Source organism: Equus przewalskii, chromosome 6, assembly GCF_037783145.1.
Source record: "Equus przewalskii isolate Varuska chromosome 6, EquPr2, whole genome shotgun sequence".
NCBI lineage: Eukaryota > Metazoa > Chordata > Mammalia > Perissodactyla > Equidae > Equus > Equus przewalskii.
Window position 1 is genome coordinate 85,994,910 of NC_091836.1, and position 26,100 is coordinate 86,021,009.

The 26,100-nt window shown below is 54.6% G+C and overlaps 2 protein-coding genes across 4 annotated transcripts in view; one reads left to right on the forward strand and one right to left on the reverse strand.

The window, feature by feature from the left end:
- Positions 1–19,472, reverse strand: part of USH1C (USH1 protein network component harmonin) — a 47,831-nt gene extending 28,359 nt beyond the window's left edge. For all 3 annotated transcript variants that reach the window (XM_070624380.1, XM_070624379.1, XM_070624381.1), the window contains exons 1-10: positions 19,097–19,472; positions 8,736–8,803; positions 7,203–7,346; positions 6,928–7,066; positions 3,250–3,358; positions 3,102–3,126; positions 2,854–2,911; positions 2,455–2,549; positions 1,031–1,115; positions 17–76 (exon numbers count right to left, since the gene is read on the reverse strand). In XM_070624380.1, coding sequence (XP_070480481.1) covers positions 17–76; positions 1,031–1,115; positions 2,455–2,549; positions 2,854–2,911; positions 3,102–3,126; positions 3,250–3,358; positions 6,928–7,066; positions 7,203–7,346; positions 8,736–8,803; positions 19,097–19,132 — 819 coding nt within the window. In that variant the 5' untranslated portion in view covers positions 19,133–19,472. The remainder of the gene's footprint in view (positions 1–16; positions 77–1,030; positions 1,116–2,454; positions 2,550–2,853; positions 2,912–3,101; positions 3,127–3,249; positions 3,359–6,927; positions 7,067–7,202; positions 7,347–8,735; positions 8,804–19,096) is intronic.
- Positions 19,473–21,968: 2,496 nt separating this feature from the next.
- OTOG (otogelin) overlaps positions 21,969–26,100 on the forward strand; it is a 94,995-nt gene continuing 90,863 nt past the window's right edge. Inside the window, exons 1-2 of the mRNA XM_070626646.1 lie at positions 21,969–22,080; positions 22,700–22,794. Coding sequence (XP_070482747.1) covers positions 21,969–22,080; positions 22,700–22,794 — 207 coding nt within the window. The remainder of the gene's footprint in view (positions 22,081–22,699; positions 22,795–26,100) is intronic.

The window sequence follows — 26,100 nt, forward strand, 5'->3', positions numbered from 1 at the left end:
AAGATCCTCATCTCACCTCCTTGTGGTCCAGGTTGGAGAAGTCGATGCCATTGACTTCAACAATCTGGTCCCCTATCTGGTGGAGAAATGGAGAGAGATCAGTGTGTTTGCACTATTTGTACACTCACTCATCTACAGGAAGGGCTCCCCCTGGGGTCCAGGGTCAGATGTTGGGCTGCACCTCAACTCTGCCCAAAGAGCAGAGCAGTTGGAAAGCTCTGATGGGGCCTTGGGAGGACCCCAAATACCCCTCAACCTCATATCTCTTTCATCAGCTGTCAAGTGTTACACCATTAGAAGTTCATTTCTTTGGCTGAATGTATGACATTTACTTCAAAAACTCAGGTTGTAGACATAGGAGCCTTTGGGCTTCTCACATAGCAGAGGCTGTGTTGAGTCATAACAATAATTGGTAAAATAGCCAGATTCATCGATCCCTTACTATGTGCCAGGCACAGTTCTAAGCCTATGTATTAATTCATTTAATCCCCACAACGACCCTGGAAGGATGGCTTTTACCCCTATTTTACAGGAGAGGAAACTGAAGCACAGGAACAGGAAGTAACTTGTCCAAAGCAGAGGTTAAGAGTTCCAGCTCTGGCATCAGAGCACCTAGGTCTGAATCCCAGCCTTACCACGCTGGGCACAAGGTCTAGGAAAATCATATATTTTCTCTGGGTCTCAGTTTCCTCATCTGTATAACAAGGCTAACGATAGGACCTTATTTTCAGAGTTCTTGCAAATTTTAAAGGGCTTAGAACAATGGCCAATCCAGTAAACACTCCATAAATGTCAACTCTGATTATTATTACTACATTCCTAAGCTCAGGACCAAAGGCTCTCAGACCTGAGGGCCGTAGACAGGGCCACATGTCACGCCCTCTGTGCAGCCTTCCCCTGGGGGGCGGGCGGGAACCATCAGCTGGTGACTGCCGAGAGCCGGTGTGTGGGAAGAACCTCCATCACCTGTGATCACAGGCTGACCCCCACACCCACTAGGGCCCCACGGGACGGGCCCCGGGTCACTCACCTCCAACCCCACCTCGGCAGACAGGGAGCCGGGCTTCACATGGCTGACGAAGATGCCGGGTTTCTGCACGGGGCCGCTGGAAATGCTGTGGGAGGGATGGGAAATGCAGGTGAGGCTCGGCTTACCCCTGCAGCCTCGCTCACTCTGTGTCCTGCCCCCTCTGCCTACGTGTCCTGTGCTCCGGCCCCTCAGGATACAGGCGACCCACGAGCTCAGTGCCCAAGGCACTCCACTGTCTACCTGTGCAGCCTCATTTCCCTGTGGCATTAGCCACAGAAAACTACTTGTAATCCCCCCCACCTGACCCCTCACCCAATATATCGCATGTGCTGTCTTCTCTCTTTCTTGCACTTTCCTATTCATTCCTTAAGATTCAAATGCTATCTCCTCTACAGGGTCTTATTCTATCCCAAGACTAAGCTAGTTGCTCCCTTCTCAGTGCTCCCAAAACACCTACAGCAAGGATGGCACTTGTACTCTTATTCTCCCCTCCCAGGTCTGTGGCAGACATCACTAATCGATCACAGCACTCTTTCTCACCAAGTCTGGATAAAGCCTTAAAGTACTTTTCAAGACAGTACTTCAGGCAGCCATGACTAAGTGAACAGAGATAGCACAGGATACGTTACTGATTTGCCATCCCCGACCTAGAATGTAGCTCCATTACCATCCTTGTCACTCTATACTGTAACTATTTATGTGGTTGGTTCTACTCTGGGCTGTAATCTAGAAAGGAGGGACTTTTTTATCACTTATGCTTGGCTGAAAAGTATTGAATAAATGTGGATGAATGGAAATAATGATAATAAACAAATAATAATAACTAATATTTACCAACTGCTTACTACCTGCCAGGCACTAAGCTTGGTACTTTATTTCTGTCATCTCCTTCCTCCTCACAGCAACCCTATGATGTGGGTATTATCACACACCCAATTTATAGAGGGAGAAACTGAGGCTCAGTGTGGTCAAGTAACCAGTCCAAGGTTCTAGAGTTCATAGGTGCCAGAGCAGGGGCTGGAACCTAGATCTGTGACAGTAGGACCTGCGTGCTTAACAAGAACACCCATGTGGACCGATGTCTCTGCGATTCCCTGGATGCCTCTTTAGGAAGCCCACAAGGTAATAAGTGACAAGGGAACTGTGACAGAGATGAGCAGCTGGACAGGCTCCTTTGGCAGTGACTCGAGGACCCACCAAAGGAATACGACTCTGTCTTTCGGCCTCAGTTTCCTCATCTGTTAGAGCTGGCCCTCTGGCCCTACAGGGCTGTTGTGAAGCTCAGAGAGGAAATCATGCACCAAGAAGTGTCACCACTAGTGGACAAAAGTCTCCTTGGAAGCAGCAGTGAGACAGGCAGAGGCGTAGGGGCCCACCGGGGTCCACTGGCCATGAGTGAGCCCCAGGGCACCCTTGCCACCCACCTGCAGCCGAGGCCCCGGGTGCCCACCAGGCTGATGAAGATCTTCTTCTCCTTGTTGTCCTGACCACTGGAGGAGCCCAGGCTGCTCCGCCCACCCTGGAGGAGGGACAGGACAAGGGTCACTGGGTGTGCACATGTGTGCAGTTGGCCTCTAGAGCACATAAAGCCTTCAGGGCGAGTGCTGCTGTCCCCACTTGAGCTTATCACTCTGTCCCGGGGGTGTGTCTGCACCAGCTGTGCCCGGCTGAGGGCCCACTGCCCATAGGGGCATTCTGGATGCACTGGGGCCCACATGCAGCCCCCAGGGCACATTCTAGAACAAGCCCTGCCTTTAGGAGTGGCCATCCCTCCTTGGAGACCACCCTGTCTAGACCCCGTCCCAGGTGGTGCTGACTCTCACCCCGGATTCCGACACAAACTGATCCACATACTGCCATTTGAGGGGTTCGTCGGGAGAGCTGATGAGAAGGGAAAGTAGAACGGGGTCATTAGGGAGAGACGTTTGTAGGACCAGGCCCCAAAGCCAGATCCACCTCATCTGGAGCCTCCAGCTGCCACTGGCCCAGGGGCCCTGCTGGCCTCAGGGAGTCAGCGCCCAGTGCTGAGCCCACAGGGAAGAGTCAGTCTACAGGGGAGGGTCCTGCTCACCTCTTCACAGGGATCAGGCCGATGTCTGTGGGAGAAAGGCACAGGGGTGAGGACGGCTCCTCCGCCCGCCTGTCCTCCCCCAGGAGCTGGGCTCCCTGCTGCCCTCCCCTCTACCAGCAATGCCCCTCTGCCCTCTGGCCTCACTCACGTCTCACTTTGATGGACACAGTCTTCTTGGTGCGGATGAGGTTGATGACCTCCTCGTGGGTGCATGAGGAGATGGAATATCCATTGATCCGGACAATCTCGTCCCCGACCTTGGCCACAGACAGAAGAAATGAGCCCCAGGTTGAGGGAGCATCATCGCCAGATGCTCTGGGCCTGCTCTCCAGGAAAGGGCATGACCACCATGCCTCCCCTCGGAAGAAATCTTGGCATGTGTCCTAGTGCCTTGTTACAACCAACCCACCCTCCCTCAGCCTGAGAGATCCTAGGGCAGGTGGCACTTCCAAGCAGTCTTTCTGCCCCATTTTACAGATGGGAGAACTAAGATGGGGGTGAGGGAAAGTGGGTACCAAAGAAAGTGGGGAGCAGAACTCAGGACTCAGTACCCTCACTCCAGTGTCCCTTCTCCCGCGTTGGGACACCATCAGGTTCTGGAATCCATGCAAAGGGCAACCCTTCACCCAGATCCCAGCAGCTCTTCCCTGCCCTTTGTCCCACCCCACCTAAGGAGCAGACTCTCCTGTCCCTGTTAATCACCATGACACCACAGCTGAGTCTGGGCGGGAACTCCCTTGTCTGCGGACTCAAGCTGACGTCACTGACACTCACACAACCTCTTTTTTTCCACTCGATGGACACTCAGTGGACATTTTAACTCTGCCACAGCCCTGACCTCTGAGTTCCTGTTCTGGGAGTAAGCAAAGAACAGCGAATGAACACAAGGCTTCGGCATCAGATGTCCTGGGTTCAAACCTCTGCTTTTATTCTTATTAGTTGCGTGAGCTTGGGCAAGTCTCTTGAAGTTTTTGAACCTCAGTTTTCCTCATCTGTAAAATGGGGAAATACTGTGGTTGCTGTGAGAATTAACTGAGCGTGTACACGTGAAGCCAGCCAGTGCCTGGCACACCGTAAGTAATCAATAAATGGTTGCTATTGTTATCATTAATTAGGCCTGAGTCCTGAATATTCCACTCAGATCCCTCTTCTCAGACTTAGGCCTTATTAGACGGGGAGACAGCGGGGCTCAGGGGCCTGCAGGGCCAGCCCTGGAGACAGGTCTGTGATGAGATCGCCCCCCGCTGGACACTGAGGTGGGCTCCTCCAAGCCCCTGGGCCCTGGGGCTCAGTCCTGATTTTCCTCATTTAGTAACTGCAGGCCTGGAAGGACCTCAGCCATCAGTTGAAACTGGGGCCCAGGCAGGTGATGTTGGTCCAAGGTCACACGCCATTGTGTGGCTGGACACTCCTCTCCAGCCTGAGGCCAGCGCAGGTCAGCTGAGGGCTGAACTCACACCACATGGCTGATCCTTTGGAGACTTGTTGGCACATGTGGGGGATGCAGCTTGACTCCCTGTAGGGTCTGCGGGTGGGCGGGCACACAGCCTCTGAGGGGTCCTCTAGGACAACTCCTATGCTCGGCAACACCCTCGCAGATCACCTTCTCGTGATTGCCACCTGGGCACATCCCTTCCGCACCTGGACACAGACCCCAATCTTCTCGGGGGCCTCACAGGAGTGGCATGGGGCTCCAAATGGTGCCACACGGAGGGGCTTGCTAAAGAACTCTCCAGGCTTCTGGGGACATCTCATGTAAGGAGAAGAGCTGGACTAGCTCCTTGCACCCACTCTTTACAACAACCCTGCGTTTCTGTGAATCAGATGAGGAAACAGGCTCAGAGTGGTGAAGTGACTTGCTCAGGGTCACCCAGCTAGGACACACTGTTGCTGGGATTTGAAGTCAGACAACAAGCGTTGTCTCTTGGGCGTCTGGCCAACCCTGGCTGCAGTTCCCTGAGTCCTGCCCTCTCTGGATCCTTGCCAGCCCTTCAGAGCCCTCAAGTGCCAGAGGAAGGGCAGGGATTCCTCTGTCCATTTTACAGCTGGGACTACCAAGGCATGCAGAATCTTTCTCTAGCCCCGGACTATATAGCAAGGCTGCCCTGTGTGGGGCAGAGGACGTAGGTTCAGATATGCTACACTTGAAAAAACATCTAAAATATCTCCAGTGGGGGGACCAGAGCAAAGAGCTGGAGTCTTAGGGCTGGGTCAGTCCTATTGGTGGGTCCAAAGCCCCTGACCTGGGGCTCAGCCTCCCAGGTCAAATCAGCTGGGCCTTCAGTCCTGAAGCTCCCCGTCCTGTTCCTAAAGGGCACCTGCCGGGACCCAGTCAGAATGATTCCCACACAGCCCCCGGCTCAGGTGGCGGGATCCACTTTCCTCTCCGTCTGGCTCCCCGGTGGGGCCCTGCAAAAGGCCCTTTGTGCAAGGGCCATCGTGAAATGACGATCTGAGGGACAGCGGCACAAAGGAGAGATGAGCCTGTCAGCCCGAGAAAGGGCGGATACTTCATAAGCCTGAGAAGGGGGCAGGAAGGGAAAACTAAGTTTCATTAAAACGGCCTGATGCCCCGAGCCACGGAGGCATCATTGAGAAAGGCCTGGCCTCAGAGGAGAGCTCACCCTGGAAAAAAGAGGCCCTCAGCCGATGCCCGGAGAGGAGCTCATTATGTTCTTTCTCTGGCTGCGTTTCTGGGCTGGAAAATTGTGCTGCACAGGAGAGGAATAATGAAGGGGCTGAAATTTCAGACGCCTCCGGGGAGCCGTGAGACAGGGATTTAGAACAAAGCGATGTCTGTCAGCTCCTAGTTTCCACCTCCCACTCCATGGTGTCTTGTACCATTAGCCCTTGAGCCCCCTGAAGCCCCTGGCTTGGCAGCCGGATTGGGATGTTGATAAGGAACGTCTGGAAGCTCTGGGAGGGGGTGAGAGGGGAGGGTGGGCCTCTTTTATCTGGACATACAAAAACATAGCTTTTGGCTCTGGCAGGAGTGAGACCTCGAGGTCTGCCCATCTCTGCTCAGACACTGAGGTGAGGGGACCCCAAGGGAGAGGCATCTGGGGTGCTGAAGAGAGATCCCTGGGCTTGGCAGTCAAGAGCCCTGGGTTCAAATTGTGGCTCTGCCACTAACTGGCTGCGACTCTAGCCAAGTCTCTGAGCCCCTATCAACTCTGTAAAATGGGGGTGATACAGCCAAGGTGTACAATGAGAGCTGGTTGTGAGCGTGCCACCCCGCACATTATAGGTGTTCACTGAACCTGCCTCTCTGCTTGCCTAACAAATGCACAGCACTGATGTGCCAGGCACTATGAGAAGTGTGATATGAATTCACTTATTCCTCACAATGTCCTGATGAGGTCGGGAGTATTATCATCACTCTCATCTTACAGATAAGAAACTGAGGCACGGGGTTAAGTCATTTCACCAATGTCACATAGCTAATGAGCAGCACAGCCAGGACAGCCAGTTCAAGCCCTGCTCTGAGCCACCGCACTACCCTGCCATTTCCTTTCCCCTTCCAGTAAAAGGCTACGTGTCCAAAGCTTCAGGGGCCAGGACATCACTGTTCTCCTCCTTCAGGAAGCAGGGGGCGCAGTGAAGGGCAGCAGCAGTGGCCGCTGGGGCCGGGCTCCCAGCTCCACTCAAGAACACAGGTAGCTGCCTGCAGCCTGATTTCTATGGGCCTAAGGAGAATCTGTCAGGATGCGTCAGCCTCTTCCTCTCCCAAAGGCTCAGTCAGAAAGGCGAAGTGACCGTGTCATGCCACACAGCCTAGTGCGTGAGTGAGGCCCTGGCCCCCATCCCCCAGACTCTGCTTGCTCACCTGGAGCCCGACGCTGTCTGCCTGCCCACCTTTGATGAGGTGGGAGATGAAGAGCCCACAGCCGAACTCGAGGCCGCCGCGCACGCTGAGGCCCAGGCCTTCCGGGTGCAGCCGGTCCAGGCGCACCTCCTTCAGCTTCCTGCCACGGGAGAGGCTGGTGACGGCCCAGTTCTGCCCTGACTGCCAACGCTGCCCCGTCCACTAGTGAGTGCCCCTGTCCACCCCAGGGTGACCTCCCCCTCCCCCTGCTTCTAATCTGGAGGCTCCCTCCCCACCTGGAGCGCCGGGGGGTCAGTTGGTCATATTCCACCTGGTGCTTCAGTGGGATCAGAGGCCTGATGGCATCGAACAGGGGCAGGCGGCTGGGCTCATTGATGACCAGCTTCAGGTCTCCCACAAGCACAACCACATCCATGGTCCTGTGGAGACATGGGGACACCTGGATGCTCACCCATGGCTGTGACCTCTGAGACCCAAGGATTCTCAGAGGAAGCCTTGAACTTGAGGAAAACTCTCCTGAACAGCCCAGAGCCCCTAACTCTGGGCCAGGTGCCTCAGAAGACTTTGTTCTCTCATGTAAGCATCGCAAGGAAACCGTGAGGTAGCGATCGTTAGCCCACCTTGCAGATGAAACCAAGCCAGAATTCAAACTCAGCTCTGCCTAGTTCTGAAGCTCAGGATCTTTCCAGATGGGAAACCTCTGTGTGAAACAGTGGTGACCCCTCTCACACCCTTGTCTCCCACTTCTGATCGGCAGCCTAACTCTGTAAATTCTCCCTCGCAATGTCTCTCCCAGGCCCCCACCCTACACTGTTCAGACCCTCCGCGTGTCTGGCCCGCACCTCTCCAGCTGCCTGCCAACTTGCTCACTCTCATCTTTTCTAAATGTAAGTCATCCCCTTCTCAAAACCCTTCGATGGCTCCCTACTGCCAGAGGTCCCAAACTCTTCTCCTTGGCAGGCTCAGGGCCTCCACGACCTGTCTCTGTGGAACTGCTGGGGGCTCGTGGCTGTACGTGGTCTCGGTGGGGCCTGAGCTCTGCCCCCCGAGATCACTGATCATTCCCACTCACACTCTCTGCTTTCACGTCTGCACACTTCCCTAATGTGGATCCCTCAGCCTGGAAAGTCCTTCTCTGATATTTCCACCTATCAAAATCCTTATCCTTCAAAACCCAGCGCCAGCCTTCTCGGTCCTTCTCCCCACGGTTAGAAGTGACAACTCCTTTCTTCACATCCTGTTCTTACTTCTCGTTAGTAGTTATTTTATCGTAACGTATATCACAATAAGTGTTTGTAGTGTCCGTCCATCTTCCCCCACTAGGCCATAAGCTACTCGAGGAAGAAAGCAAATCTTATTCATTTCCAGATTCTGCATGGTGTCCAGCAAGTGGCAGGACTTATAAATGGATGTTGAATGAGTCAAAAAGCAGGTGGGTGACAGGAGGCAACCGATGCTGGCACTGAGGCCAGCTGCCCCTTCCCGTCATACCCCAGCAACCACACTACTGAATCTGTCTGGATGCTTGACAGCCTCCCCGCCAGACTGTGAGCAACCTGAGGGCAGCAGCCAGTCCGTCTTGTTCACATGTGCACCCACAGCCCCTGGCACAGAGACACGCACAGAGTGTTTGCGTAAATATTTGCTGAAACAAAGAGCGTGTCCATCTGATTCCCGTTGAGCATCTTCGCTCCAAGATCCCCAGGATGGGAGGGGAGGTCCTCCTGAATCAGAACAACCCATCCCAGGGCTCCCTGAAGACAGAGGGCCCCAGGGTGGTGCCCAGGAGCCGGACGCAGCACACTTACTGGTGGTACATCCGCAGCACGTCGTAGAGGTAGTCCTTCTCCGCGTCATTCTCAATGAGAAAATCCACCTGGAAAACCCAAGGGCCGAATTACAGCTCCAGGCTCCGCACCCCGACAGCAGGCCCCAGGGGTGGGGAGGCCGCCACGGGGACCTCCTCCGCAGCTCCTCAGGGCCGGGGTTGTGAGGAGAGGAGGGAAGCCAGAGGCCAGGCTGTTCCTCTGACCCCAACACATCAGACCCATACAGACCAGCCTAGCATGGTCACAGGCATGCCTGTGCACGTCCAGACATGGCAGGCTAAGCCTCATCCCCAGGGGGGTGACATGCATGCACATAGGGACCCACACACATATGCGCACAGGTGAACCCCCACGTGACAGTGATGTACTCTGATGGCAGCAGTGCAGCCGCTCACCCCCATGGCTATGTCACCCATGTCCAGGGCAGCAATGCCCATGTTGGCTCCCCGGTCTGGAAGAAGTCCACTGTCTTACCTGATGGTGGCTGTAGTGCCGGAGAACTGCTTTCAGGAAGGATTTGGGCCACTCGCTCAGATAGCACATCCCACCTGGGGGAGCACCCTACCACCCAGTTCTTCTGCGTCACCAATGCCAAGGGCAACTCTGCCCTGGCCCGTCCTGGCCTAAGCTGGTTGACTTCTGGCCACTCCTTCCCCTCCCCAGGTCCCTGCAGGGCATCCCCCCCCTCCCAACAGGGGGAGAGTCAGGTTACATCATTTCAACTTTGCTGACGTCAATGGCTGGGACTTCAAGGTCGGGGTCAGGAGCTGTTTCATTAGCACCTCAACCCCAGGGGAGCTGGTGGGCCAGGAGTCCCAGATTCCACTCGCTGGAACAGCTCAGTGTGACTCTCTACACATCGCATCCTTGGCTCTCTCTTCAGCCCAAGACTGAGTAGGAGGGCAAGGTGGAGGCTCCAGGGATCACTGGGTCCCTCTCCCCTCCAGCCTTCAGGCCCAACAGCACGGTCCAGGGCCTCAGCTCCCCATAGTGAGAAGCTGCTGCTGGAAGCTGCAAGCCCCCACCTGACTGGTCCTCAGAGGAGGGCTGGAGCAGCCTGCTCTTCTCCTGTGGGGGTCTCAAGGGTTCTGGAAGGCTGGGGGAAGTCTGTCTTCCCAATTCAGAGAGGACATGCAGGGCCCTGCCCTTGGGATTTCTGGCCTGAGCAGGGGGTACAGGATGCAGATTTCTTGCCTCCACCAGGCAGTATCCCCTTTCCCTCTCAAATCAGGTTGAGCATCTCACTGAAGATGAGAACAACCCAGGAGGCTTGCCCTCCACTGACTCATGGTCGGGCTTCAGCTGCTAGAGGAGTTCACCCCACCTGCTCCAAGAAGGGCCCTCCTGCTTTCTCCTACATCACTGCCCCTCTCCTCCAGGCAAGGGGCTCCCAGCCAGCCAGAAGATGAGGACAGAAGCACCTGCTTGAGGAGGTGGTCCTAAATCTTAGGGTGGCAGCCCGGGCTCTCGCACATACCACGTATGCGGGCACCTCTGAAAGTGCATCTCCATGAGGACCTCTCTGCCTGGGCCTGTAGGAGAAGGGGTGGACCTCACCGAGACAGGCCTGGGTTGCCCACATTTGGCTATGGTGGAGGAGTCTGAGCAGAGACAAATTCTGAACTCCCCTAGGATCAGGGACAAGAAATATCCTTATAAATTTAATCATGTCACTTGCTCAACAGTTTCTCATTGTACTTAAAACAAAACTCAAATCCGCATTCCTTCCTTTGACTCATCAAAGCACAACGTTGCCTCCTGCCACTCTTCCTGCCTACACGGGCTCCCTAACAGTGCCTCCCATGGGCCACACCGGCTCCAGCCTCAGGGCCTTGGCATATGCTGTTCCCTCTGCCTGGATTGCCTCCCCACTTCCCTGCATGGCCGGCCTCCTTCCCAGGGAGGTCGTCCCTGCTCACCTACCCAAACACAATCCACTCCCCTCCCCCTGAGATGTTCCAGTTCCTTCCTTACAACAATCACAATTTGAAACTAAAAGCTTGCTTTTTCATGCATTGGTTTGTCTCTTTCACCAGACAGAAAACCCCATGAGGGGAAGGATGAGGTCTGTTTTGTTCTAAATACCTTGTGCCTAACACACAGCAAGTGGTCAATAAGTAAGCAGGCAGTGACCTTGTCCATCTCCGGGCTCCTGGTATGCCCGTCCACATCAGATGGGAGGAGGGAATCAGAGGCACAGAAGGGGAAGGGACATACATGTTTGCAGAGTCCCCATGAAGCCCCACGGGACAGCCCTAGGAGCTGCTCCTGGGCTTTCTTCCATTGGTTTATCTCACAAATGTTCTCCCACTGTTTTGCAGATGAAGAAACTGAAGATCAGAGAGGATAATCAACTCACCCAAGGTCCTACAGCAAATAAGAAACAGAGCTAAGATTTGAACCTCAGTCTATCTGATTCCAGAGTCCACGCTCCTCCTGAGGCACCACTGAGTGTCTGACCCAAGTCTTCCAGAGAAAAACTCCAGGGCCTCTTTAGGTCGAAATTTCAAACCCTTTGCTCTCAAGATCTTCCTTATCTCGAACCCCCATCTCTCTCCTCCACATTGTTAAGAAAACCCCTTTGGCTCCATCCATAATGAGTGAGGAAGCAGACATCTTTCAAATGACTCTCTGATATTCTGCTCTCGGAGGGGAGCGTAAAATCCTATCTGCTTTTGTTGGAGTGTGGATGCCCCGACCAAAGGGCTTCCTGGTGACACTGAGAAATGGATCGGAAAGGGAGCCTCTCACTGGCCGAGGCCTTAGGACTGACGCCCTCTTTCACCCCTCCCTGCAGAAATGCCTCCCGCTGCATCATTAGGCGTAAGAAGTGATGGAGCGTCCTCGGTAGACAGCGTTTGGGCATTGGGTGGAAGTGGGAGTGGAAGACTCAGGCAATTTCCAAGAGCAGAGTCTAGGATTCCATTTTTCCACTTCCCCAGGCCCAGCACAGATCACCTGGAAATGATCCTTGTGGGAAAGAGCCCGTTCCTGGGACCCAGACTCCCGGGGGCTGTAGGCAGCCCTGCAATGCTGATGGCTGCATCCAGACGCCCCACCCAGAAATCTCGTCCTCCCATCTCTGTCTCAGGCAACCGCAAAGTTCAGCTCCTTAGCCCGACCTCCACCCCCTCTCACCAGTCAGGTCCCTCAAATCCTGGTCTCCAGTTCTGCCCTGACCCGCTTCTCCAGGGTCATCTCCATCATTTCCTAAGTGGGCCTCATGCTACAGGTGAGCAGGCCCTTCCCCCAACACACTGGCACCTCCCCATCCTCACTCCGAATGTCCCGTCTCCCTCCATAATCCAACTTGCCCATTTAAAAAAATTATCTAGGGGCTGACCCATGGCCGAGTGGTTAAGTTCGCGCGCTCCGCTCGCTACAGGCGGACCAGTGTTTCGTCGGTTCGAATCCTGGGCGCAGACATGGCACTGCTCATCAAACCACGCTGAGGCAGTGTCCCACACGCTACAACTAGAAGGACCCACAACGAAGAATATACAGCTATGTACCGGGGGGATTTGGGGAGAAAAAGGAAAAAATAAAAAAAATCTCAAAAAAAAAATAAACAGTATCTTCTGAAGAGAATATAATCTTAAAAAAATAAATTAATAAATTAAATAAATTAAAAATTATCTATGTACCATGACAGCTGGGAAAGCACCCGGTTTACGTGGAATGGCCTTTAGGAACGAATCTAAGTGATGAATCGAAATGGAGGTCATGTCACGACCCTGACCATCCCACCCCACCCGCCCCCCGCCCGGAAATGTCTCCAAAGAGACTCACTGACAACAGCACTGCTTTGTTCTCGGACCACACCCGAGTGGAAGCACACTCACATCTCACCCTCTTGGCTTCAAAAGGTGCCGAGAAAGACAACTGAGGAAGAAGGGAGTTTCTCTGGAAGCCTGAACATGCAGTAAACATCATCACGGTAATTCGAATTTCACTCTTTAAATATTTAAAAAACTTACACGGTATCCCCTCCTCCTTGGACTCCAAGTTCAAGCAAACCCTCTGGGAAGGTGTGCCCGGCCCCAGCCCAAGGCTCAGCTCCGGGAGGCCCTGCTCCAGGGCGCGCTCCACCATTCTCCCAAGGCCCTGAGCTCAGGCACCTGGAAGGCGCCTGGCGTGCATAGGTCTTCGACAGCACCGTGCCAGGCACGCCGGAGTACGGCGCTCAGTGGTGTCTGCTGAAAGATGAATGAACCCCAGTTGCTCTAGTCTAGAGCCTTCCTTCCATCCCCTTGGCCCAGTCCAGGGTCATCACCTCCCATCGCTCCTCAGCATGCACCCGCTGCAGCCTCCTGCACCTGTCTCCTCTCAGATCACTTCCAGCTCATCACAAAAGAGTAGCTTCCAGACCCACTCAAGACACACTGCCCTTCCTCTCCCGTCCTGATCCCTGCCTTCATTTAAGGGAAGCCCGAGCCCCCCATCTAGAGTCTTTCCTGACAATGCCCAGCCCAGAGACTCCTCACTTGCCTGCCCGGTTGAGGCCCTTCTTGTCCAGCTCCCTCATTTGGGCCCGACTGTGCTGACTGACCGTCCACCACGCCAGAGGACCTTTACAATATTATCTTCAACCTCCCATGGACCCTCTGAGGAGGAAGGGTATTATTATCCCCGTTTGACAGACGAGGAAATAGAGGCTCAGAGAAGTGGCAGAGCTGACTCCAACATGCCTGCTGGTTCCAAAACCCCTGCTTTTTTTTCAAACTACCACATGGCATCCAGCTACCAGATACAACTTTTTGTCTGCATTTGTCTAATACACATTTATCGAGCACCTCCTGTGTGCAAGAAACCATGTCTTCCTTCTCCAACTACCTTTGGAAAGATTTTCCTTGTCTTGGATCCCTCTTGATATGGGCACAGACACCCTAAAGAAGGCCATCATCTACAAATAACTGTTGGGGGGAGGCTCTTTATCACATCAACCCCCCATCCTCGCCCACCTCGAGTCTGGTCCCCTCCATCAGCATCAGCGCTCTCCAGCTGATGCTCTGCTGGCTCTGTGCTCAGGTGGAGTGGGGTTCAGCCCCCTTTTTGGGGGCACTGGAGGCAAATTCTGGGTTTGGCCTTGGGCCCCCTCGAGCCTTGTCTCCCAGCTCCTCCATGTGGACTGGCCCTTCAGGACAGCCGCACAGGGGAAGCACACAACATTCAGCTCACGCAAATTCAACTCCACGTGTGCACCCAGCCAAAGAGGGAGAAAGAGAGCAAGAATAATTAAATAATGCATGTAATTCCACTCTCCTCGGGCTGTTGTGGGGATTAAATGAGTGAATATATGTAAAGTACACAGGACAGTGACCAGGGCTCCAAAATGCATGCTGGATTTCGTCCTCTGTGCCTGCAGACTGGCTCCCCAGCCTCTGCACCTGCCCTGCGTGCCAGGAAGCTCTGCCAGGGCTCCCTGCCCTTGCTTCCTACTGTGTTCACCCCAGCAGGGAGCGGGCATGAGGAGAAAGGGGATGGGGTTCTGATGCCCGCCCTGTGGCAGGTCTGGGCCTCTCTCTGCAGCTGTGGCTCCTCCTCTCCTGGGGAGCCCCTCTCCCCTTGCCCCTCCAGGAGCACCTGGCTTCCTGCTGCTGCTCCCAGGCTGTTACCACACCTTGTCAGCTCCTGTGTCCCTGCCCCTCATAAAACGCTGCGTTTCCTGGCTGGATGAGCCACCGGCTTCCTGCCAGGACCCTAGCCGGTGGGGCTGTGGTGGTGCCAGCAGCATTTCCTGTCTGTGAGCTCTCCCTCCCACTTTAAGATGCCTCAGTGTCGGCTGTCCTTGGTCAAGCTTTTCCTCAGCTCCCCCCAAAGCCTGTCCTGTCACTCTCTGCACACAGGACACCACTTTGTCCCACCCCTGCCACAGGACTCAATAAGCTTGTGTCCTTTCTCTCTTTACTCTCCTGTCTCCTCAGTAATCTGTGTGAGGCCCAGACACAGGCTGGGGGGAGTGTGGAGGGCGAGGTCAACAAGCCCCTTCCTCTTCTGGGTCTGTACCTCTCTGTGCCTCAGTTTCCGTCTGTAAAATGAGGACAAAAGTACCTATTTCATATCATCCTTCTATGAGGGATTAATAATTGCTTTTTATTATTCATGAGTTAATAACTGTTAAATGCTTAGAACAGAGCCTGGCAAACAGTAAGTTCTAAGTGTATGTTAAATAAAACTAAGTAAGAGTAAATGAAAACAAACTCTGTAGTCTCAGCAGCTGGCAGAGAGGGGGCCCTCCAGAAGTGCTGGTGGGGGAATGGATGCAGCCACGCTTCCTCCGAGGCCTTCCCAGCGTGCATCCCAGACAGTACGGGTTTATTCAACTCCTGTTTTATTACCCTTCACCTTTTCAAGAGACTGGTGTCCTGCCAACTAGTTGGCAGCATTTGACAGAGCACTTGGCCGAGCCAATCACACCCTCCTTCTCCTGCTCACCGGCTGTGCCTTCTCCTCAAAGTCCGGGGTGCCGCAGTCTCTGTCCCGGGTCTTCTCTCCCTCTGCACTGTCTCCTGAAGTGACATCACCAGTCTCGGGGTTGGAACTACCATGTATGCCCCAAGGACTCACTGAGGCTGATCTCCAGCGCAGACCTCCCCGGTCCACAGACTCCTACAGCTACTGGCCTTCTCAGCCACCTCTCCACTTACAGGCCCCAAAGGCATCTCAAACTCAAACTCCACACACCCAGAATGGGACCCTTCGTTTCCAGCGTCTCCTGCTCTGTCCCCACCAATCTGCTCCTCCTCCCGAAATGAAGACTCCCCCCTGATGCCCCTCTCTCCTCACCCACAGCCAACCCATTGGCAAAGCCCGCCAGGGCTCCCTTTACATGGATCCTGGGTCTGACCACTCCTCACCCTAGTCCAAGCCCCCACCTCTGGCTGAGGCTGCAGGAGCCTCCTAGTCGGTGGTCAGCCTTCCACTCTTGGCCCTAGTCAGAGCAATCCCTTTTAAATGTAAATCAGTCATGTCACTCCTCTGCTGGCTTCTCATCACACTTAGAACAAGACTCCAAGTCCTGACCATAGCCTGCCAGGCCCCCAACCCCCTCTAATCCACCTCCCACTACTCTTCATTCCATAATTCCTCTCAGAAATACTGTCCTAGTTGCTGTTCCTAAAGAAGGGAAGCATACACTTGCCTCAGGGCCTTTGCACTGGCTGTTCCCTCTTCTTGGAATGTTCTCCCACATAGATCCCCACAGCTCCTTCCCTCACTTCTCCCAGGTCTCTGCTCAAGTATCACCTCTTCAGAGAGGCCTTCCTGACTCCCTTGGTTACTCTCCATCTCCTCACCCTGTTTATTTTTTTTCACAGCATTTATCGCTATTTGGTATTATATGATACTTTTATTGGTTTATTTGTCAACTGTCTGTCTTCCTCATTGCTCTCTTTCAAGGGCAGGGATTTTGTTTTGTTACTCAGTGGTTAGAGTACTATCTGGCATGTATTGGGAGCTCAGGCAGTATTTATTGCAGGTGTACATGCATGCATGCATGAATGAATGGTTAGCAAATCCCTAGAAGGCAGGGGCTCTTTCTGACCTTCTTATTTATCCCCCCACCCAGATGCCTGTCCTGGGGCAAGAGACACTACAGTCCCCATAAATGCATGACTGCTGAACAGGCAATAAAGACTCTGAGCAAATGAGTAACCCAGTTCCTACAACACACAGGGGCAGTGACAGAAGAGCCGCCTTCCTCAGAAAAGTCGGTTCTCCAGGGAAGACGCCCCCTCCCCTCGCCTCAGGACCCTGGGCCCAAAGCTGTGACCGGAAGAGCACGCAAGTGCTGCTGATGTCCTTGAGGAAACCACACAAGCCCAGAGGAATAGACTCTACTCGGCAGCCTGGAGCCTGCTGGCTCGTCCAACAGGATGCTCTGCAGGCATCAGCTGGGACAGTGTGGCCACTGACCAACTGGTGACTGTAGGCCCAGAGCAGCCAGCACCTGAATTCCTATTTAATCCTAACTGTCCTGTAAGGAGGCACTACGAACCTCATCTCACAGCTGAGGAAACTAGAGCTCAGAGAGATTAAGCGGCTTGCCCAAGGTCTGACTGGCAGTGAGTGACGGGGTTGAGATTGGACCCCAGTTCTGCCTAACTTCAGATAATAGACAAGAACAGTGGACATTTGTTGAGGACTCACTAAGTGCCCAGGTCTATTTAAGCTCCCTACACACATGTAGATCTCAACCGACACTCACAATAACCTAACTAGGTAAATATTATTATCTTCACTTAACAAATTAGAGAACTGAGGTACAGAGAGGTTAATAACTGGCTCAAGGTCACACAGCACTTTCCATGACAATACACTACCTTTAATGCTACCTCCAATAACTAAGGATTTAGATTACCCCTTGGGAATAGGTAAACTTGCTCTGAAATACTAAGGAAGAGACATTTAGAAAGCAATTAATAGCAAGCTGCAAATTTCACCCAGTATGTCTGTGTGCCCCCATCTCTATCCTCTGCGGCTTCATCCTCTCTCCCCAGTTCCCAGATGATCTCCAACCTGGGAGGGAAGGTGGCTGCTGTCTCTGAAGCAGCAGGGCACAAAGTCCAGCCCCGGCCTTGCCCAGCACGGCGCCTGCCCTGCCTGTACACACCAGGCATTAATAGGTAATGACTCTTGCGGTGGGGAAGAGCAGGGCAGTGGAAACACACAAGCCTGAGGCCCTCTGGAGCCTGTGGGGCCTGTGGAAGAGGAACGGGGGCTAACCCAGGGACCCAGTCAGACACTGGGGACCCCAGAGGAAATTCTCTCTAAAGAGGCAAAGTGTAGTTGTAGAAAACCAGGAAGAGAAGATAAAAGAGGAGCCCACTTTACTTTCAGCTGAGGGGCAGGGAGCTGAAACTGAAGCCTGAGTCTGGGGTGGCGGACGGGAGGCTGTGCTCCTTCATGGCAGGTGCCTGAAACCTACACTTACCAAACGTCCTGGCGGCTGAAATTTCTCCCCTCACAGCCTCCGCAACAGGATGCGCTGGTGAACACTGTCCCAGGCTCTCCTGGCTATGCACCAGCCCCCCAAACTCCCGCTGAACTTCCAGCTCGCTCTCACCCCTGGGATGCCCAAGGCCTCGTTTTTAGGAGGCTTCTGCCACTGTGAGCTGTCCCCTTTGTGCCCCCACCAAACCTTGATCCCAACACTCAGCACCCAGCCACGGGTAATTATTAGTGGAGGGTCTGCTTCCCACCCACACAACCAGCAGTCTGAGGGCAGAGACGGGGCCTGGCACAGAACGGGTGCTCAAAACCTGTTTATGAAGTGAATGATTGACCCCTGGCCCCTGGCCCTTAGCCCCCGTAGCCCCCACATTGGCTGGGTCCTCGGCTCCCCTGGGCCTCTCTGTGGGGAGGGAGGGGGTAAGCACTCTAACCTTGCCTACCTGAGCTCTGCCTCTCAGGCCTGGGAAGGGGTTTGGCTTGGTCTAAAGTCACTGCCCCTCTGGGCTCTGGGAGGGCCTCAGGGCACACAGTCACCTGCCCCTCAGGCAGAGTGTCTGGGTAGTTCCAGACACCCCCAGCTTCACCCTTGGGCTCTGAAGCATCCTAAAACCTGGTGGGGAGTCTGCTGGGTCTCCTGCAATGGTCTCTCTGGGCTCAGGGCCTCAGCAGCTCTTGTGTGCTCTGGAAACAGTTCAGGAAATGCCCTGGGTGAAATCCAGCAGCTTCCAGTGGTGGTCTCTGAGGATCCTGGACCCCCAGTGAGGCCCCTCAGTGGGCCACAGTAGGGGAGATGTGGTTCTGCCTGAAGGATCTGGCTGAGTCTCTGTACCTCCTCCCTTCCTCCCACTGCCCCTGGCCACCACCACTTCCTCAGTTGCTTCTTGGGCCCTAAGAAATGCCCTTCAGCAGGGCAGGGGCTCCCTGAAGTGCTTCTAACTGGTGTTTTGAGGTCAAAGGACAGAGAGAGACACCCAGTTCCCCTTCCTAGGAATCCTCACTTCTCAGACACTGCCCAGGACCCTCTCCACATGCTCCAATTGAGCTGGGGGGCACTAGGAGCTGCGGGATTTGCCCACTATGGGGCATCTCAGAGAAATGTCCTATCTTAGGCCAAGGCTAGAAGGAATTCCAACCCCAGACAAGTGCCAGCCCCTAGAGGGCAGAAGGAGAAAGAACACTTGCAGGAGATCAGTTTAGCGGTTCCCACCCCTGGAGTCTCAGTGCTCCTCCCTTATTTAACTGGGGATCCCTGCTGGCAACCAAACGACCCTGGGGGCAGGTTGGGGGAGGGGGAGGCAGGGGTGGTGTCCCAGACCACCCAGAGCCCTTAGGCCCGGGTGGAAAAGGGAGGCATCCGGGGCGCTTGGGGCGCCCCTAGCAGCTCTGACCTTGTGCCGGAATTCTCGGGCCACCTTTCGGTCCATGGCTGGGCCAGATCGCGCCGCGTCGCTGCACAACTCCCTCCTTCGGGTGCCTGGCTGCCGGACCCGGCAGGAGCGGCAACCGCGACCAGCAGGGCTTGGGAGCGGCGGGGGCGGGGCCTGGGAGAAATGGGGCGGGGCCTGGGGCGGGCGGAGGCGGGGCCTTAGAAGGGGAGGAGGCGGGAGCGGTGCCTTGAGCGGCAGGGGCGGGGCCTGGGGGTAATGGGGGGACTGGGGCGGGCGGAGGCGGGACCTGGGGCGGGGCCTTGGAGGGGGCGGGGACGGGGGCGGGGTAGCTGGGAGGCCGGAGACATCTGTCCTGAACCTCCTTGCCTCCCACGGACGCCCCGGGAGCAAACCGGTTGGAGTGTGTGTACGTGGTGGCGGCGGCGGTGGCGGTGGTTGGACTCGAGGCTTGCTCGCCTCTTGGAATGGCCCCCAAACACACGCGGCGGAGGGAGAGGATCTCGGGGAGGCTTGGGGAGGACGTTTGGGACTTTTTTGTGGGGGCTGGAATACAGAGGTCCTGAGACTCTCACATCGGTGGGTAGGGGGTGGGCTAATCTAGTCAGTTTTCTCTGGATACACAAATAGAGGCCCATTCGCCCGCCTGAGGCTGTCACCCCTTGTCACGCATTTCACCTTCAGCGTACATTCCAAAATGGCCTCTTCCGTGGGCCTTTCTCACTTTAATCTGTGAATTCCTCGGGGCTGGGTCTTACTGTGGCCCGCAGAGGCCTGAGCCAGCTTGGAGTGCCCTTCCTCAACCAACCTCCCCCAGTCCACGTGCCCTCTACACACACACACACACACACACACACACTCTCTCTCTCTCTCTCTCTCTCACTCACTGAAGCATGGAAAGGCCTGGCAATGACGTCCTGATTTACCGCTGACCTTTACCCAGGGCCCAGATCCATCTAGTTCATTTGATTCAATTCAACCAAGGTTTGCTCAACTCCTAGGCCTAGTGCTGGGGTGCAGACAATGAACCAAGCCTGGGACAGACTGAGAGGAAATCGGGGGCCCAGAAGAGGGGCGATAAACCAGGTGTGAATGGGGAGACTGGGGACCTCTAGATATGGAACTTTTGCCTGGATTTGCCGCAGGGTGGGGGCCTGACCTGATGGCACCATGTCGGGGGCATGGGACAGGAGATGAACAGCAGCCCAAATCAGGGTAACTTCAGGGGCGCCTAAAGACCCCCTCCTTTGCATCCCACCCCGAAAAGCGGAAGTCATGCAGCAGACTATTTTTATTTGGGCTAAATTATTGTCTAGTTTAAGATGTAAATCCCTCCTTGAGAAAAACCTTAAAATATTATCCATGTTCTCACCTTAGTACTAACTAGTTAAGTCAGAGATAAAGGGAAAGACTTGTGGGATTGTCAAGGGTCCAGGAAAGACACATAAAATATTCTTCCCTCCAACTTCTTTTTGTTCATTCCCTACATTTCGTAACTATGTCATATGGCTGTTTATTTAATTTTTAGAGTCCAGACACAGTCGCAACTGCCCTTACGAGGGGGAATGCCATCCACTGGCACGCGAGTCCTTACTTTATATGACCTCCCCCCCCCCCCAGACTCTATTCTTCTTAAAATGCTCCCCTCTTTGTTTTGAGGACAGCACAGGGTCCTGGTTCTCCTCTCCTGCAAGTGCTCCTTTTCCAGCTTCCTCTGAGACGGCCCTGCCTCCACCCGTTCCTTAACCAGTGTTCTTTAAGTCTCCACCCTTGGCTCTCCCTTCACCTTTCCATCCATGCCCATGGCTTTAAATGCCCTGTGTGGGAATAGCTATGTGTGCGTTATTTACCACTATATTTCCAGAATAGTGTGTGGCGAGGAATAGGTGCTCAACAAATTTGTTGAATGGATGAATAAATGAATGAATGCATGCATCCCAAATCTATACCCCTGCCCAGGGATCTACTGGGGCCATCATCACCACCACGACCACTGTCATCATCATCATCAGCAAGTCCCGGCATCTAGTTGGTGTTCCACCGCTCAGTTGGCCAAGAGAATGATACAAAGACTACCAAGGCTCTCAGGCCCCCATTTCCACTATTTTAATGTTCCTCCTGGAGAGAGAGCATACCTGATCACAAAATTAGAGCTATTTTTGCAGAAGACTGGCTTTGATGGGAGCAATAATATGCGAGTGTGAGGCACTGCTGTCATTCAGTCGGCCTTTGTAGAGCTGGGGCCTGAGCTAGTGCTGGACATGCAGAAGACTAAGGCAGGATCCATCCCTGGAGGGGCTCACAGCTGGGAGCAGGGTGGGGATTTGGGGACCCAGGAGGCTGTAATGGGGAGTGTGGGAGCACAGGCTAGGACTCTGTAGGCCTGAGCCCTGGTTCTGCTACTGGCCACTGACCACTGAGTGGCATGTCCCAGGACCTCTGTAAAAGGAGAACAGAAGACCAGTCTCACACCAGCATTTGGGCTCTGGTGTAAGGGGCTTCCAGGACCCAGGTTCCTGAGCTGTGGATCTCTGAGGAGTAAGGGATGTTGGAGGCTGCACACGCTGCCTCCCTGCTCCCCCAGGGGACTTAGGGTTGAGTGATCTGAATCCAGCCTCCCTGGGGAGAGGCAGCCCCAGGCCAAGGAGGGCGAAGGCTGGGCCACCGTCAGGCGCCTAAATTATGGTAATGAGCTGGGCAGTCCTGTTTCTCAAGGTCGGGGAGGAGCCAAGCGCCTGGGAGGAGGGGCCGAGGGAACCCTGGGGCTAGAGAGCTGGAGGAACAGCGGCCAACGGGTGGAGGTGTGACCCTGCCTTCGCCGGGAGAGGCACTCCGATCCCGGCCCGCGCTCAGGCTTCCCAGTCCCCCCGCCCCGATGGGGGCTCCAGCCCCGCGCACCCCCGCGCCGGCGCTCTGCCTGCTGCTCGCTTGCGTTTGGCAGGTCCGGGCCGAGCCCGCAGGGCAGTCTCTGCGGGTCCAGTCTCTCGGTGAGAGAGGGGTGGGCTAGGGGAGGCCAGGGCCTGAGGGAACGTTTAGGCGAAAGGGCCTGGGCAGGTTCGAGAGACGAAGGAAGGAGAGAAGGTTTGAGGGAGGACAGGGGGACAGCCAGGGAGAGGGTCGGGGAGAGAGGGAGCAGAGAAGGGAAGAGAGGCCAGCGACAGCCAGGGCAATGGGTGGAAGAGACCCAAGGTGGGGAACTACTCAACAGTGGGGCACGGAGAGTGGGAGGAAAGAGGGAGACCCTTGCTGGAGAAGAGTCGCCAGGGAGGGGGAGAAAGGATTTGAGAAGGCTGTGGTGAGAGAGAATGGGGGGATGCCTGGGGATGTGGGAGAGGCTTCCTAGCAGGTGGGGGACCCGTGTGGGAGGCCCAACGAAGGGAGCCATAGCTTGAGTGAAGAGTAACCCCCTCCCCAGGTGCAGCACCCACACCCCGGGGCAATGCAGAGCTGCAGCCTGAGCCAAACCAGGATCCCAGGTGAGTAGGTGGGAGCTTGTGGCTGCCCCACCCGCTGCTCCCATCTTTATTCCTGGTATGGGTGATCCCAGGGGTTAGCACAGAGGGTGGATGGGTCTGGGAGAGGTGGGGAGGCATGGCCCATTCCTAGTCCCTCGCCCATGCCAATCTTGTTTCTCATCCAGCCATAGCCATCAGGAGGCGATCCTTGCTGTAGGGGATGCTACAGCAGTGATGGGAGGCCAGGTAAGGGGGGCCCAGGGAAGGGGGCTTCACTGGGTGGATGGAAGCTTATTTCTGTCTGGGTCAGAGGCTGGCTGGGAGCTCTAGAGGTTGCAGGATGGCTGTCTCTGCAGCTATTCACAAGGTTCCTAGTAGGTGTCTGAAGTATGCAAATTCATAAGACACATCCATTCCCACTTTCCTAATCTCCTGGGGCCCTGCAGCCAGCTGAGTTTTTTTTTTTTTTAGAGGAGGAGGGCATGAAGGCACCATCAGGAGACAGCTGAGCTCTCCCCTCCCCTGGGTGAAAGTAGGAAGGTGAAGGTTTGGGAGACTGGAGTTCTCTTTTCCCTGCCTGGCATGGAAAACCCTAAACCCTGTCAGAGGCCCCTCTCCATTCCCCGAGCAGTGCCCCAGCAATGCTGCCCTGAGAGGAGAGACAAAACCTCGGCCACCTGGTGGGGTTTGCAAGGAAAGGTTGGTTGAGAAGCAGAGCCCCGAACTCTGTACTCTGAGTCTTGACCATTCCCCACTGCCCACCCCGCGAGCTCCTCCATGCTCTCAGGAGAGGTGGCAGCTTGTTCTCCCCCTTTGCCAGACGTCTTTGGTCTGTGAACCGGGAGTCTCAGGTTCTCTGTCTAACCCTGGCTTGCATTTGTCTGCTTTCTATAACCGCAGACATCTTACAAATCCAGCCCACCTGCAGCTGGTCCCTAGACCGTCTTGAGCCTCAGCTCATGCGCCCTGGCCCTAGGGATTAGCTCTGGGTACCTCCTTGTGCCAGCAGGTTGGGGAGCATCATTCATAATAGAAAACAATGTGTTCCAGATACCTGTCCTTTGGAAATAGATATGAAGGTCCCAAGGTGGGAGGGGGCAATCGTTCTCTAACCTGTGAGTTATCTGGGTTTTTTATTTCTCGTTTGCCCACTTTTCCAGGCGCTAAGTTTTAGAATCACAGTCAGGTACGGTTTGAGTTGAAAGATAATGTTATCCTTCTGTTTCTCGATGGGGAAATCGAGGTAGGTGCCAGGGCCCTCAGGGAGCAGGTGGAGCTGGCTTGTCTCCCCACACCATGAATGCCCCACAGGACTCAAGGGATCTCTGCATTTTAGTGGAGGAAATGATCCTTACCCAAGCAGCTCATTCCCCTGGCGGGTTTCTTTCCTTGCTAGATTCCAGGGTAGGCCCCCGCCTTTTCCTTGGGGAGCATCTGGACCAGGCAACCCCAGCAGGTTTCTCACATTACTCCTTAGAACAAATAAAGGGTTGGAGTGGCCCTACTTTAAGGCAACTGGAGTTGAGGGGATTGAGGCCATTAGCTAGAAAGTGAACCCGGGGACTCTTCAAAGGCTTCTGCCTGGAATGCCCTCATGGGTACGGGAGGGGGTCCCAGACCAGCAGCCCACCGACCTTCATTTCAATGCTGCCTCACTCCCACAGAGCTCAGTCATTCCCCAGAGAATGGATGGTGTAGACCCAGGGTCCACGAACTTGGATGGGTAAAAATGCGTTGTTATTTACAGGAATCTTAGTCTAGCTGAAATTTAGCATTCCCTTCATTTATTGCTATAGGCTACAAACCATAAGAGTATTAGCAGTGTTGGCAACTGTCCCCAACAGAAATCACAGATATTGTCATATCACCTTACAGGTGGCGTTGATGTCCCTCGCTCTCCTTTATGTTCACTGCTTCAGAATTCTGGCAGTGATAGGACCTGATGCTTAGATCTTGTTATTTAATGTGTTAATAAAGAAGTACTAATATTATTGTCACACGTTTTTACAAAATATTTTTATAACCTTAGTGCAATATAGTCAATGTCCTTTGTCATCTTACACTTTATTTTATATATTTATAAACATTATTCTGAGACTGGGCCTGTAGGCTTCACTGGATTGTCAGAGGGGTTCATCGCATAAAGGTGAAGCTAAGCGTTTGGACAGGATTTAAACTTTTCTCCAGAAAGTGGCCTCGATTCTGCAGATCAGGCCGTCTTGCCCTCTAACCACAGCCTCAGAGGCCACATTGGAGGTGGAGGTGCAGAGTGAAGAGATACAAAGACCAAGTTTAACTGGGCTCTCTGGGGCCCGTGGGACGTTGGTGTTGGCCATTTTCCCCGCTGCTCTTTCCCATTTCCTGTGGTCTTTGAGGCCCCATGAGATCGCTTATGACCAGGGTGGAAGCCTGACTCCTGGGGTCTGCACCGTCAGGAGAGTCCAGGAGGGCCCAGGAACCACGGCCAAAGTGGGATGAGAATCCTGGCCGAGGAGGGGCCAGTGACCTCTCAGGGGGTCAGCAGGACAGTGAGAGGGAGGGGACGAGTGCCCGGGGATGAGGTGGAGAGACTTGGCCAGCAAGGAGGGGCAACGATTGGGGTTGGGCTCGGGGACCAAAGGTTCTGGATACTTTCTATGTTCCCAGTTCTTCACTGGAGGCTGGGGATTCAGTCTGGGGCTGCGGAGATGACAAGGGGGAGGAAGACACATGACGCAAACACGCTCAGTGTGGTTTGTGCCTTCTTGGCCCTGGGAACGAGAACACGAGCTCTGTGAGGGCAGGGACTTCATCCTGTTCTGTGCGTCTGGCCGGGGCAGCTCTGGTTAGTTGTACAAATGAGGAGTCTGAGGCTCCGAGAGGGAGAGACTGCTGTGCCCAGGGCCCCAGTCCAGGTGACATTAGGCAGGAGTTCCGAGAGGCCAGGTCTCCTAGTCAGTTAGCCATGCGGTGGTGACTGAATGCATGTTATGTCCAGTACAGCCCTAATTTCAGATGGCTTATATCTCGAGAGACCAAGCATTGGGATTTCTGGTCCGGAAAATAGGGTTTCTGAGCTATGCTTTGCCTGTGTCCTCCTCAGATTTGTGGTGTCAGGGAGCGTCCTGACGTGGAGCTGAGTTCTGAGGCCCGTGGGTAGTGATCTGTGAGGCACTGTTGTTGCTGTTGGAAGAGCCCCAAAGGAAGGTTGGGTGGCAGGTGGGGTGAGATGCTCCCTTGCCCTGGGGTGAGGGGCTGCCTTTGTTTCTTAGCTCTGCCCCATGTGGTTTCTGTGGCGAGGAGGAACTGTGTTTGTTCTCCAGACAAGGGGGTTTTGTGTGGGGCTGTGGCGGTCACAAAGGTTTACTAGGGAGGGGAGGAGGTGGGGAGACTGGGGGATATTGGAGCATGGAGGGGAGGGGGTGTGGTCAGGCCACCAAGAGGCCACTTTGGAGGGTAAAAACCAGCCTCACTCCTTTGGGCCTCGAGCAGGCCTGAAAATCCATACCTCTTCATACCTCTCGGAGATGGGCCTGGGGAGGTGGAGGGGCACTGAGGGCGAGGGGGCCTCCC